The sequence below is a fragment of the Artibeus jamaicensis genome, unplaced genomic scaffold (assembly GCF_021234435.1).
Source record: "Artibeus jamaicensis isolate MK-2021 breed Jamaican fruit bat unplaced genomic scaffold, CSHL_Jam_final contig_426, whole genome shotgun sequence".
NCBI lineage: Eukaryota > Metazoa > Chordata > Mammalia > Chiroptera > Phyllostomidae > Artibeus > Artibeus jamaicensis.
This window is the reverse complement of record NW_026521826.1, coordinates 2,528,677-2,544,096: the sequence shown is the minus strand read 5'-3', so window position 1 is coordinate 2,544,096 and position 15,420 is coordinate 2,528,677. Positions and strand designations below refer to the sequence as shown.

General features: G+C 41.4%; 1 protein-coding gene and 1 pseudogene across 1 annotated transcript in view; both read left to right on the top strand.

Annotated features, from left to right (window-relative positions):
- The window catches only part of FAM107B (family with sequence similarity 107 member B), a 205,631-nt gene that overhangs the window by 63,705 nt on the left and 126,506 nt on the right, over positions 1–15,420 (top strand). Inside the window, exon 2 of the mRNA XM_037141262.2 lies at positions 11,960–12,013. Coding sequence (XP_036997157.2) covers positions 11,960–12,013 — 54 coding nt within the window. The remainder of the gene's footprint in view (positions 1–11,959; positions 12,014–15,420) is intronic.
- LOC119046315 (transmembrane emp24 domain-containing protein 10-like) lies at positions 4,444–10,394 on the top strand (annotated as a pseudogene).

The window sequence follows — 15,420 nt, the reverse complement described above, 5'->3', positions numbered from 1 at the left end:
CCATTGTGCTTTTCACATAGTTGACCTTCATAAATGTCTATGGAATAAATGACTGAATCTATCAGACATTGTCACTACCATCACTGGCATACACACACACACACACACACACGCGCACACACACATACATTTATATCATTTTTGCATCCTGTTCTTTATGCTATATTTGCTATTTGTTCTGTCAGTCGAGGTTCCAACAGGAAACAGATGGCCCTCACATTGGAATAATTCAAGGAGAGGTTAATAAAGCCACTGTTTACAAAATTGTGGGTGGGGTGGAGAATAACTACAAGGGATACTCTTAACAGTAAAAGAGCTGTTACCACTGAGAGGCCCAAAGGGATGAGGGTGGGAGGAAGCCACAACAGGAATCTGGAAAAAAGAGCATTTCCTAAGAAGTCTGCCTTGATAGGGGAGTAGAATTAGGGCCTTGACTTCACCCTCCTCCCTCCCTCAGATCTGCTCATTATTGTCATGGACTGAGCCCAGTGGGAAGCCAGAAGCAAGAGAACCCATGGTGTATTTATTAATGGGCAGGCTGGGAAGAAGGATGGGGTATGTGGAAGGTATTGGGACACAGCTATCTCTGAGATACAAGGTACATTTTAAAGAGGAAATTAAAATGGAAAAACATTATCAGAAGTTGTGTTTCTTGAATTTGTTCACTACCTAGAATACCCATCCCCCTGCTTTCTTGGAACAAGAGATTATCTCCCCTGAGAAGTTTTCCTTCTTTCTTAACTGTCAGCACCTGCAGGTGCCTGAGTGCCCTTCTCTTAACTTCTCCTTGCGCTCCTCACATTCTAATGATTGGTTCCCTCCTCTAGGTGCTCCTTGAGGGCCAAGACTGTGTTTTGGTCCTCCTCATTTCTCCCACACATAGCCTAGCAACAGGTAGGCACACAGTAGGTACTCAGTCACTGAGTTTGCTGAATGATTAAGTTTCTCATGAAAAGAAAGCAGGCTTGTCATTTGTGTTGGTTTGCTGGATTAAAGCTCAAAATCAACCCCGTCCCAGTAAGAATCTCTCTTCTTCCTTAGAGGAGGAGGCAGGAGAAGGCCCATAGAAAGAGGTGAGCAAGTCTGGGGATCCTGAACACAGGAGCAAGTCACTGTGGGAAGCAGTGGGCCAGCAGGAAGGTGGGTGCACTGTGCTCAGATCATGCAGCGGTGTCTGGGAAAAGGCAACGCCATTCATTAATTCCTTGTACAGGAGCTTTGGGCATCACTTAAGTTAACACTCGAATTTTCAGTGACTGCCCTTCTCTTTCTGGAAGCTCTGACAAAAAAATTCTGAAACCAACAGGATGCTTCCTGGTAGGAAGGGCAGAGGCATCGACAGGGGGCTTGGCGAGGCTGAGCAACAGAAAAACCTCTTTACCAGTTTTCCTTATTGTTATTCAGGTTACTTTTGGTGCTCTGTGTGTTTGCATGTGTGTTTGTGTATGTGCATGCATGTATGTGCACTCATATGTGCATGTGTTTGATCATATGTGTGTGTATTTGTGCCTCTGTGTGTATGTGTTTGTATAGGTGTGTGTTTGAGTGTGTGTGTGTGCACGTGTGTGTAAGTGTTTGCGTGTATGTGTGTCTAAATTACCCTGACCCTTATAATCTGGGAGTGAGTGGTTCTATCAGGCTCCATCCAGAAGTAATAATTGGGCAAAGAAGCACGTACAGGCAGAATGGGAATGAAAATGGCAGAAGATCCCTCTTGGCAACACTTTTCATTATAACCTGCCTGCCCTCCTACACTGTCCCAGCCCCCAACACACACGCCTAATTGTCTGCATGGGGAGGTTAGCCTACAAACCGTAAATACTTGCTAAGTGATCACTGTGTACAAGGTGACAGGATTCTATTCATTGTGTTGATTTTGTACTGAATGGTTTCTATTGAAGTGAACCGATAAATACTGACCTTTATAAGGATCTTTTTGCAAATAACAAGAATGTTGTCTGTTATTTAAAAGAGTGTGGATGCTTTTTCTGCTCCCTCCCTTGTTTGATCTGGAAACATGGCCACGACATCGCAAAGGGCTGCCGCTCTCTCCATTTTGTTAAGGAGAAAATAAAGCCCAGGTATTATGAACTTCATCAGGTTCCAATAATTATATGGGTTGGAAGATGGTTCTTCTGACTCATTTTCATTAGGTATCGTTGCCCTTCTAAAGCATTGTTAACAAAGATTAGTGAAAGGACATTCTTTTTCATTGTTTTATTTATAACACAGCCTAAAATATGAGGCTATATATTGACCCAGGGAAATCCTGAGTCCTCTCTGACAGGCTTTTCAGGATTTCTGAGCATAAAGCTTCTGTGAGGGAAGTTCCTGTACAGCCATGGTTAAGAGCCTGCACAATTACATTTTCAAATGATGCTTTAAAAGTCCCTTTAAGAGGTGTGCTTGGTCAGGGTCCTACATATTGGTGGAATCTGGGAGAGGGCAGGACAGCATTGAGCAACTCCAGTTCAGCATTTTTTTTCCAGGATAGATCCAGACAATATTTTAAGTGTGTTTGGGCAATTAATAAATACCGTATTTTTAGGACTGTAAGACGAACCGTACCATAAGATGCATCTAGGTTTTAGAGGAGGAAAATAGGGGGAAAACATTTTGAGGCAAAAAATGTGGTAAAATATTTAATAACCTGTGACTCCACTCCACCACTACCCATCCCCCACCCACAGCGAGCCAGGCAAGCTACATTTGGATGGTAAGACGCATCCCCTTTTCCTCCCCAATTTGGGGTGTGTGTCTTATAGTCTGAAAAATACGGTAGTACTTTATGTCAATTCAGGCTTCAAAAGAGAGGTTGAGTTTTGGAACTTGAATCTAAAACTTCCTTTACCATAGCTTAACTTTGTCTAGGACTAGGAAAATTTAGGTATCCCAAAAACAAAAAAAAATCCACCCTCCAATTTTTGTTTATTCTGGAAAGTTCTACAGGAAACCAAAAGAGTTGTTGGGTATTACTGTCTAGGGCTGTAACTTCTGCTCATAGACATAATTCCAGCTTCCACAAATGTCACGGCTCAGAATAAGTTCTGAGAGTGAGACCGATCAGGAATGAAACTAGCCCTCGGAAGTCACCTCCCGAAGTCTTCCACAAGCTCTCAGAAGGCGTCCGCACTGGTGCTGTTTGGGTCTCTGACAGCACCTCTTATCTGTCCCTACTTCTTGATTCCTGATAGGAGACCCTACTTTCTGGTCCTTCAACCTGCACTCTGAAAAATGGACGGAGGAAACTGAAGTGTTCCTTCAATGGCTAGTGAGCTGAGGGTCTGGCCTTGCCTTTCTTGACAGTTGTGTGACTAATTCCTCGAATTCATCATGTGGAAAATGAGGGTGTAAAGAGATTATTATATTATATTATATTATATTATATTATATTATATTATATTATATTATATTATATTATATTTATTATATTCTCTGCCCCCAGTTCCTGATACAGGACTCCTAAAACCCGTGTAAATAGGGGTGCTAGGAGAATCATGGTTCTAATGTTAGATCCTTGACCCAGTTCTTAACACAGAGCTCCTAAACCCTGTGATTTTATAAGTTACAGGAGCATCTGACACAGAAATTCTAACTCTCTTGGAATTTCCTGGTTGATAGAATGTCTTGTTCTAATGGGGTAACTCTGTGTGGGTTTCTGGGTTGGAGCACCCCAACCATGATTAGAAATACCAAGCCATGGTTAGAAGCTTGGAAATTTCTGAACCGCCCAATTCACCAGAAAAGGAAGAGGGTCCGGAAATGAATATAATAATATATTGTGCCCACATCAGGAGGCCTCCATAATAATCCTAAAAGTATGGGTTTTATAAAGTTTCAGAGTTGGTGAACACATCTACCCACCCCACCTGCAAAGGGACAGAAGCTCCCATATCTGGGACCCTTCTGGACCTTTCCCTATGTATCTTTTCATCTGGCTGTTCATATATATCCTTAAAAATATCCTTTGTAATAAATTGTCAAAGAAACTAAACTGTTTTCCTGGGTCCTAGGAGATACTCTAGCAAAATATGGACATTGAGGAGGGGGCTGAGGAGACCTCCAATTTGTAACTAAGTCAGACAGAAATTATGGATAACCTGGGGACCTACTACTTGTGATTGGCATCTAAAGTCAGGGCATTCTTATGGAGCTGAGCCCTTAGCCTATGGGGCCATTGCTAACTATGGTTAGTGTCAGAATTTACTGAATTGTGGACACCTGGCTAGTGCTGGAGAATTGTTCTGTCCGGGACAGAACCCCACACATCTAGTTTTATAAATGTGAGTAGAGAAAAGCAGTGCTTTTTAAGACAGGGAGATACCTGCTCTGTCTACCATGGAGAGTTATTGAAGGAATCAAATAAAATTATGCACTGGACAGCACTTTATAATTTGAGAGGTGCTAGGTAAATATGAGGTATTACTAATTTTGTGAACCAACATGGAGACAGAAATAAAGCCGGTACCCAAATTTCCAGCAAAAACTCTCGTTCTCTGGTTCTCAATGGATGTATGAAGTCCTTCGGTGCATTGTCTCTGAAACCCACATTGCCTTCCAGAGACAATGTGCCTATGTGCCCATTGTCTATGTGCCCTGCAGAGCTTGAAGCCATGGAATATGCATGCATAGTTTTCTGGAGCTTCAGTTTTATGTAAAAGAAAAAAAAAGATTTGGAGGGAATTTTTTTCTTTAAAACACATATTTGTTCAGCAAGTGCTTATAGAGTGCCTATGGAGTATAAACTACACGCAGCTAGAGAGCTGTGATCTCTCTCAGCACTCATTTGAGATCTGTGACACAGATCTTCACATAGGATATAATACGAGTATAATGATCCGCAGTAAATCAGTCTCTTAGTCTGCTATAACGAACTACCATAGACTGGGTGGCCTAAACAACAGTGATTTATTTCTCATAGTCTAACAGTTAAGAAGTCCAAGATCAAGGTGCTGGCAGATTTGACATCTTGTGAGAATCTACAGTTCATAGATGACAGCTGTCTCCTTCCTGTGTCCTCACATGGGGGGAGGGGGGAGGGAGCTCTCTGGGGGCTCTGTTATAAGGGTGCTAATGCCTTTCAGGAGGGCTCCACCTTTATACCAAATCACCCCAATAGCTAGAACTCCTGACACCATCACCTTGGACATCAGGATTTCAACATGTGAATTTCTGAGAGAAACACTCAGACCATAGCAATCAGGATGGGCAGCAGTCTTACCCCTTCCATTCCCCGGTAGTTTGAGAGTTTATTTTAATTTGAATATTTTTGCAATCATTATGTAACTCTAAACTTAGGGCCAGCATGCTGAATTACAGCCCTAAAGATTGTGTCAAACTTTCCTACATTCTTGGTTCTGAAATTTCCGCGTGATAAGTGTTGTTTTGTTCTGTGGTTTTCTTGGCCTGGGGCTCTCTAAACCTCAAAACACACAATGGCCTGTCTTTATAACGTCCTTCCCTAGCTCCAAAGAGCAATCACTCACTCCTCTGTAAAGCTATATGCGCTATGCTCTTCCTTACCCAGAGTTCTCTCCAGTTAGTCCTTTTGCTAAATATAGCTATTTAATAACAAACTGTCCTTCCACTTAAGGTTAAATTCTCTATAAATAACACCAGTGAGAAGCAAATATGGGCTTGCTCTGACCCAGGCAGATGTTGCGAATCTTGCCCCACTTAAAAGTACGCATGCTCAGATGAAGTCTTCACGCCTTCAGGGCTCCTTCTGTGAAATGGGGTCACAAATACCAATATTGAGTAGCTGTGACAATGCTTTTCAACCTTTTCCACAGGAGTACCCTGTATCAGGGACCCCATGTCCAGACTTCCTCAACATTCCACAGTGACGCTCAACATTTATAACTGTTCTACATACACCTTCCACAATGAACTTAAATTTGTTTAAATAAACAAATCACATTTTTCCTTCCATATCTTTGAGTAAAATTGATGCTCCAAAGAGAGGCTTTCCATTCCTCCAGCATATTACAACATATTTCCAGGAAGTACCCTTCCTTTAGAAGTGTGGTTGTTCAGATGATACTCAGGACTGAAAATATTCAGCAGGTGTGCATCAGTAAGAACATCAGTAAGTTAAAATATTAAAACACCTTTGTATTGATTGGTAAATAACTGCTCCCCAAGCCCTCGAGTGTCCATGCTCCACATTATACACCCCCCTTCGGATGAGCTAAATAAAGTGTTGAGACCTGTACCCCAGGGACCTCCAGGACTCTTCCTATTCTGTGTACTCAGTGGCCTGTAACATCCATATTTTTAAGTACTTTGAATATCATTCCATGTTATATGTAACAGATGAAGCTCCTGCCACATGCTAGGCAGTAAATAGTCAGCAGGCAGTTCTATTCTTGTGGTTTTGAAGAATTCAGTCTACCTGGGAGTTTATATTTTGAATAATACTGTGGCCAGCATTCCTTCCTGCCTCTTTGTGCCCAGCTTTGGGACATAGACTTCCTTCCTTTAGAGATCTGAGTCTTCCCTATTCTTTGAGATTCTGGTGAGGCTTCCAGTTGCAACATTCTCTGTCCAGTGCCTCTTGGGATGGGTAGTGATATAGGTTTGGAAAATTATAGCCCCTGTTCTCTCACCAACATGTGCCTGTTACTAGGATACTGAGTATGTGACTCAAGATGGACCAGTCAGAGTCTTCCCCTGGAACTCTGGATTATGAATGCAGGCACTGAGACTCTCCTTATCCCCTTTGAAAGGCGCTCTCTTTGTACTGGGGTTCAGAGACACTTCTCTGATGTCTCAATGAGCTGAGAGGATGTGGCTTCAGAATTTTTAGTGGCTTTGACCATGCCATGAAAGAGCAAACTGATAAACTTGCCGAAACAGACAAATGAAGATACTGAGAAAAGGAGAGGCCCGGATGGTAATGTCTGAATATGAGAGCCAATTTCCATCCTTGACAACAGTCATTCTCAAAGTTGGGTGTGCATTAGCACCGCTGGGAGAGCTAATAAGGAATCCAGAGGCCCAGGCTTGTTGAAATTGGAAAGGGCATGGTCCTCTGTATTTCTGCCCTGTCCTCCAGGTGAGGAGGATACATACCCAGGTTTAAGAACTATAGTTTTTGTTTTTAATATTTGATTTATTTATCTTTAGAATGGAAGGGAAAGGGGAGAGGGAGAGAAATATCAATGTATGGCTGCCTCTCGTTTGTCCCCTGCTGGGAACTGGCCTGCAACTCAGGCATGTGCCCTGACTGGGAATTGAACCGCGATCCTTTGGTTTGCACGCCAGCGCTCAATCCACTGAGCTACATCAGCCAAGGCTAAGCACTACAGTTTTGCAAGTATGTGATTGATGCCTCTTCTCTTTTGCTGCAGTTACTTAGGTTTCCTACAAGCAGAGTTGTAGAATAGCACTTAGTGCTCTATGGAACCATATAGGCAGTGAATGAAGCAAACCTCTGGTCAAAGCCCAGTCTCCCCAGTCTTGAGTAGTTTAATGAATTGCAGTTTTTGCTCGTGAAGAATATATCCTCAATGAACTCAGAGGTGGCAGAGTGTGGTGCTGAAGTGGTTAAGGCAGGAGCGACACCTTCCATCCTTCTGGGCTCCCCTGCATCCGAAAACCTGATAGAAATGGTTTTGATTTAAAAAATCAATGTAGATTAAAAAATTAAGAGGAATATCATTTCTGATAGGCTGAAAAGTCCAGGGTTAACTTGCTCCGGGCATGGCTGGTTTGGGGGCTCAAATTGTATCACGGGGAATTTGTATCATCGGGCTCTCCTTTGGCTCTGCCTGGCTTTGTGTGGACTTTTGTCTCAGCCTCAAGTGACAGCAGCAGCTCCAACGCTCACAGTTCTGTCAGGTTTCAGGATCAGTGGGTAAAAATAAAAGTCATATTCCCAGAAGTCCCGGGAGTATCCCTCACTATCCCTGACTGGGTTACATAACCACTGTGAACCAATCACAGGGAAATGAAGTGGACTAATGGGCACAGCCCTGCGTCACATGACTACTGTAAATCTCAGGGAAAATTGCACTGGGTTGGTAAACATAGCTCTGGGTCACACAACCATCCTGCACCAATCACAGGGAAATGCCCTGGACTGATGGGCTTAGCCCTCAGTCACCTGTGTGGCGGATGAGGATGGGCCTGTGCAGAGCATGGGGTTGGTTTTATAGAAATCACAACTCATTAAGAGTGGAAAAGAGTGACTTTAAAGAGGAAATCAGGACACATTTACTAGACAGAGTACATGAATGCCAGGCAGCAAAATCAACAGATGGCTGCTACAGTTGGACTATTGTCGTTTAATTCTAGCTGTGCTGGGAAAAAGCCAATAAGAACAAATTCAGCAAATCGCAGACTTGCACTGAAGAGCACAAACACAAGAATCCAAGGAGCTCAGCCTTTTTTCACCAACTAAAACATAGTTTATACTATTGAAGACAGATGCTTATTTATTCTATTCTGAGAGCTCTCCAGTCGAAAGTATTCCAAATATCCTTCCATCTGCAGATCATTCTAGGGCTTTGCAATTTTTACTAGTTTATGAGAAAATTGGAGGAGGGGCAATTTAAAATGAATAAATATGCTTGGAGGAAAGCTAAAGGGCTGAGTTATTTCACCATTCTGGAATTCAGAGCAATAAAAAAGTAAACAGTCTTACTGGCTCAAAGGAGAATCCTTTCAACTATGAAACAACTTTATTTGGGTTATTTTGGCATCTCAAGAGACTTTCTCTGCAGTTGTATTATAAAATAGGTCCTCCTGTTTTTATTGTATACTGTCTTGTTGGGACTTATGAAATGCGAAATTATTTGCTCCATTTAGTTGCTGTGTGATGGGGGCCTTTTAAAAATCATTTATGTGTCTTTTGGTATAGCATTAATTCACATCCTTTTCACAAATGTAATTTTGAAAGCAATTTTTATTAAAACTTCTTATAACACATAAATGTGAGATAATTGAGCTGAAGGCTTATTTACCCAAATTGCCCATCAGAGTGCTATTTCATGGATTTTAAAAGCAGGACAAATTTTTGAAACTGTTCCCTGATGATGAACATTTTAAGATGATTTTTGATCTCTAGGAAAAATATTTACTCTCAAACAGGTGAAATCAATTCCCTTATGAGTGGATGATGGTGGTGATTTAAGGAAACTAATCTTTACAAATTAAAAAGAACATTTGTTTTCAAACCTTATAACCAGCCTTGAGAGACAGTGGATTCTTGTCACCAGCAACGGGATATGGCCCAGGAACTGCAAACTTAGAGCGAACTGGGGAGTGCTCCTCTGCTGGATAACATCAGTGTTTGAGTTCCATTGCTCCACTATAGCTTCACAGTAGCTTCAGGTATCATTCATGAAACCATAACAGTATGGTTCGTTATAGTCCAGATTACCTTTGATCAGACTGATCTGTTAGGTGGAACCAAATATGCACAGAAAGTGTGCTGCTTAGGAAAGAAGCTGAGAAGGCAATTGCCTGCAGTACAATTCAGAGGATGCCAGAAGGGATTCTGCCTGAAGATTAAGGTTCCACAGAAATAGCCCCATAACAGGCACTCAACAAATATTTACTCAATGAAAGAAAAAATAAATGAAGAAATCAGCATAAAACCATCTTGCAGACAAACTACAAAAGTACCATGTAGACATTCCTCTTGATTTATCTCCCTCACTCCTAGCTGGGTCTGCTTATGTATTAATGCTACAGCAGTGACAATTGTCTCTAAAGAATATCATACCAGGACTCAGAGAATATGCTTACCCATGTCCCCAGAGATAAAAACGATTATGTGGCACCAGGTCTGTCTTGTCTGGCCCACAACCCCAGCACGATCCTTGCTGGTTAGTGTTGCTCCTTTTACTTCTGCTTGGCCCCAGCTAGGTTCTTGCCATCTCCTTCCATATGCTCATTAACTACTGCAAGTGCTTCCACAAGATCCACAAGGACCTGCTGGTGACCTGTGCACCCACCTCAAGATCAGATTCTGCTGCCAGATTCTATACTACAAGGAGGTTGCAACCAAGGGGAAATTTGCCTTTACCACTGAGGATTATAACATGGAAGTGTGCTTTGAGAGCAAGGGAACAGGACATATAGCTGATGAACTCGTTACACTAGGCATGAAGCATGGAGTGGAAGCAAAAATTATGAAGTGATCACAAAAGTTGAGAAGTTCAAGCATTTAGAGGCAGAGGTATGACACATAGAGACCTTTCAGAGTCTATCATTAATGATTTTGCCTATGTCAAAAAGCCAGAGAAGAAGATGCATGATACCAATGGGTCAACAGTTGGGTCCTGTACTTCAGCATCTTTTCAATGTTCTGTCTCATTGGACTAGCCACTTGGAAGGCCTTGTTTTACCTTCATTGCTCTTTCAAGGGCAAGAAGTTGACTGAGTAATAAGACCTACTCTTCACCGCCTTTCCCCACCTTCTATTCCAGCCAGCAGAACATCACTGGGAGGTGCCTGGCCGACTAACAGCACCATCAAGGCCCATTGGGATAGAACTGATTCCAGAACTGATTTCTCTTGGTGTGGGAGGACATGGGTTACCTACTACCTACACCCAGCAAGTCAATGAGGGAATTCTTTTTTAACTTGATAAAAGTTGGACTGGTTTTGCTATGATAGCACTGTTATCAGAGTCACCTATGATGAAAAATAAGGGTTACTTAGATAATGCTGGAGCCAGCATCTGGACTGGGTTTTCTCGTGTGGTCTGGCAAAACCATGTTTTCTTTCCTTCTCTCACTTGATCACCGGCTTGGGCTTCCCCTCTATTCCTTTTCTGGGGTTTATGTGGCCATGGGGCACTTGTTTCACTCAGATTGCCCTCTTTGGATTTCTGCATGAAAACATCATTAGCTTTATCTTAACCCTCAGCTGAAAATTTTCAGTAGCTTCTGGTGGTATCTTTTCATAATTTTATGTCTCTTAAAAGAGTGATGGATGTAACACCTCATAGAAATGAGCTTTGAACTATAGATAGCTCTTTAAAGAAAGTTTTGTTTTAGAGAATTAAAATATTTGTGCTCAACTGCTTGAATTTTTGGGTGGGGGGTATTTATGTTTATTTAGTTCTATGCAATTTTCTTACATGTGTAGACTCATGAGATGACCACCGCAAAATGCAGAACAGTTCCATCACACAGGTCCCTTGGTCTTCCCTTTTATAGCCACAGCCACCTGCCTTCTTTGCTCCCAAACCTCGACCTCTAGCAACCACTAATTTGTCCTCTGTCTAATTTTGTTATTCCAAGACCGTTGCATAAATGGAACCATATAGTATGTAACCTTTTGAGATCAACTCTTTTCACTCAGCGTAATGCCCTTGGAATCCATCCAAGTTGTTGCATGCATCAATAGTTTGTTCCTCTTTATTGCTCAGCAGCGTTTCCTGGTGTGGGTGTGCCACAGGTTGCTTAACCATTCACCCACTGAAGGATACTGGGGCCATTTTCAGTTTTTGGCTGTTACTAATAAAGCTGCTGTGAATATTAAAAAAAAATAATTGTGAACAATGATAGCATTTTCAAAAGTACATGAAATTGGGTCTTTGAGTTATAAGAACTAAAACATCATTCTCTTGTGTTGTGCCACACTGGCAGAAATGCTGCCCCTCGTATGTCTAAGTAGTTGCTGCTCCCCGATGTATTAGTCAGAAAGGCCCTTCAGTTGTATTACTCAGGGGCAGCATTTATAGACAGAACCATTTAGGGGGCACCCTGTAGTTTGTAATGCAGAGGCCCCATATTTATCTACCCAACATCTATAGTTGCACTGTTGCTTCTCCAAAATCTCAGTTTTTATAAGGGCTTGGTATAATGTTTCCAGAGCTTGATCTCATATTAATTACATTTGCAAAAGTGTTGCTTGTAATGAATGCATTATTTTGACTTTCTCCTTGTTTTTGTTTTTTGTTTGTTTGTGTGTTTGGTTTGTGGGGCTGGAACTCAGGGAGGAGAGGAATCCCAAGAAGAACCTAGATGCCTCCAGTTGGAAGAAAAGGCAACATCAGGTAGAGCACATTCTGTGTGATGCACCCTCCCTGCATTGCTTTTGCTGACTGCAGGGCTCACAGTTTTCAGATTGCAACAGAAAATCTGTGTGTTCCACACGATTGGAAACATGACTAGAAATGTCACTTGTGATGTATTCCAAGCACGACATCTGGACAATCTGGTCATGCTGTAGAAAATAGCTTCTTCTCTCCTTCTTTCTTTTATTGATTACTGTTTTTGATGAATACTTGCAATGAAGTACATGATAATAATGATGAAGAAACTTCAAATCAGTAATACTAACATAAGTAGCATACTTATTCACTAAAATGTTTATGCTTATCTTGGAAAATGTTATTAGATGCATTTGCTAGTTTTTTAAAATGTTTCTGTATGTAGTTCAATGTGCAGCTTTGCTAAAGATATTTATCACATAATAGAACTTCCTATGTGGTAATATGGAAAGGAACAAATGATGAGCAATTCATAATTTAGTTTCTGACTATCATCAGTACTGATAATGAGATGTAATGATAAAATAAACATTAGTTGGATGGACCTAATAGGAATAAAAGCTAAATCTTAATACTGCCCACTTCTATTTATCAATGGTTTTTTGTTTGGTGTTTTACATGATTAGAGGTTAGAAGAGGGCTCCAGATGTGTTTGCTGCTGGCAGAGGCTCATGTTCTTACAATTAAATAGAAATCAGGGAGCAGAATTAAGAAAATGGAAATGGTAATGAAAAGAACATGTGGAATGGAGGGGAAAGATGGTGCCTTGCTCTGATATAGATGGAGGAGAAAGAATCGGCAATTAACCAGCTTAGTCATCTCCCTCAGATGCCTCCCAGTGTCTACCCCCACCAATAACAAAAATTGCTTTAGTTAGTGCCTCTGTCTAGGACATTCTCCCTTGTAGATCCTTGTGTGACTGGCTCACTCTCATCAATCAGGTCTCAGCTGGAAGGTTCAGTGCCCTAGTCACCTTATCATTCCTCCCAATCACTCTTCATCCCATTGCCCATTTTTATTATTTTTTTCATAATACCTGTTATGATCCAAAATAATCTCTATGTTGTTTGGTTTATCTACTTAATGTCCTCTAGAGAGTAAGAGTTTACCTACTTTTTAAAATAAAAGATCTTTTTTTTTTTTTTTTGGAGAGAGGGGAAGGGAGGGAGATAGAGAGGGAGAGAAATATCCTTTTGAGAGAGGAACATTGATTCGTTGCCTCTTACATATGCCCCATTCGAGGGCTGAACCTGAAACCTAGGCATGTTCCCTGACTGGAAATTGAACTGGCAACCCAGTTCACCCAACCACCTGAGCCACACCAATCAGGGCTCACCTACTTGTTTAATGGTATCCCTCGCATGCTGGACAGTGCCTGGCACATAGTAATCAGTCACTAAATTCTTACTGAGGCCCTCATGTCTGCTATGTGAGAGGCATTCTTTTTTCCCTGTATGGGATATGCAGATGGGGTGGGCTTGATGTGAGCCAACTCCGTACCTATTTTGGATTTCTGGCATATAAAAGAGAATAAGACATGATTCTTGACCTCTAGGAAACCATGTCTAAGAGACAGATGAAGTTAGCACATGAAAAATAGCTTTGAAAGGTTGACCCAATTAAAACGTTACTGGAAGCACTGAGGAAGGGGCAAATACAGTTGTATTGGGGAAGGAGTGTCTAAGAAATCCCCCAGGGTTACATTTGCAAAAGTGTTCATGGACCAAATTTTGGAGTTCGAAGGCAGGTATTGGGGAGCAGAGTTGGAGTTTGCTGTTATAGCCCTGAAAACTGTCCTGAGTGCCCCTTTTTGCACACTTATCACTGATCTTTAGTTCCCCAGCTAGAAAGGAAAGCTGGAGTGATGGCCAGTGCTGGCGCAATGCAGGTGGGCCAACCAAGAGACTTTGTTTCTCAGCTGCTGTTATAAGCGATATCTTTTGCTTTCTTGGCATAGTGTCCACTGTATGGACACAAATGTCCACGGAGGACATTTGTCCACATCCAGAGCATTGATCACTCTATGTGTTGTGTAGGGACCACTACTCATCAAGGCTTTTCTAAGACTAGTTGATTCCAGTGAGTTCTATTGTGACATGTCAGGGTGAGAAATCAGAGATTCCAGCTTCACAAACCTGCTAGTTCCTAGGTCATTAATAGCATCAGCATACTTTACTAGAAATCTAGTGTAGGGATAAAGATTTCCCTCAGCTCATACATGTAGAGTCAGAGATCTCCACAGAACATCATCCCGCAGAACAGGAGGGACACGGTTTAGTTAGAAATCTATAATCCTAGTTTCTTTGTGACCAGATTAGATGGTTTTTAGATTTTGGATTTTAAATAAGTGGATCATTTCCCTGTTTTCTTAAAAATAGAAAAACACCTAATAACCTTATACTCTAACTAGAATTTCAAGCAGAAAATGCAATGTTTCTCACTCTTTCCTAAAAAGTACTTGTGTCCACTGACTTGGGGGCTTGCTGCAGAGCCCTTCTTCTTTATACAGGATTTACTCCAAATGTGTGTTTTTATAATGTGGCCTTACTGGGCTGTGTCTCAGGTCTCAGTCCATTCAATTCAAATCCACTGTACTTAGCCATTATTCGAAATCCCGTTTGGTATAACTTGTGTCTGCTAGGTTATTTGAAAAGTGTGAACATATAACACATTGACTCAGAAATGTTTACTGGGTGTCTACTAAATGCTACACACTGTGCTGGGAACTGTGCAATGTCTAGAGTGGTAAATAGGACAGACACGACTCCGTGCTTCATGGAACTTATGGGAAAATGAGAAATGCAGCCATTACACATATATAAAAGAAAATGTAAATTAGAGAGAAATTGTAGCCTTTAAACAGATAAATTGTAGGTCACAGATAAGGCAGGTGGCTGTGCGAATCTTGCCATCACAGAGCTTGCAGTGAAATAGGGCCAATAAAACATGGACACAGAAAGGTAGGATACAGTACAGGTTAAAAGAAAGATGGGGGGTGGGAGTGCCAAAGAGGTGGGAGAAATTACATTTGGGGGGTCCAGGAAGTTCTCTGAGAAATTGCGGCATGAGCTGACTTTTGAAGGATAAATATGAAAATCATTTGTGAAAGGAGACCCATTAAGCTGGGTATTTATAAAGTGAAAATCGAGTATTGTTACTCATAGGTATATGAAGTGGTACCTATTTGGAATTCCACCCATTTTTTTGTTGGTGACTTAATCCTAAGGCATCTGTCACTTTATCCTGAGGTCTATAATTTACACCTGCAGGGCCTGCCCAGAGGATAATGACAGGTCAATTAGGAGTGCATTCAACTTTGCCACCCTCATTACCTGTTTTTTTTTCTCTCCAATAATTCAGTGTCTATGTATATGTGAGGGTTGTTTTTTATTTTTATTTTTTTTGGTAAG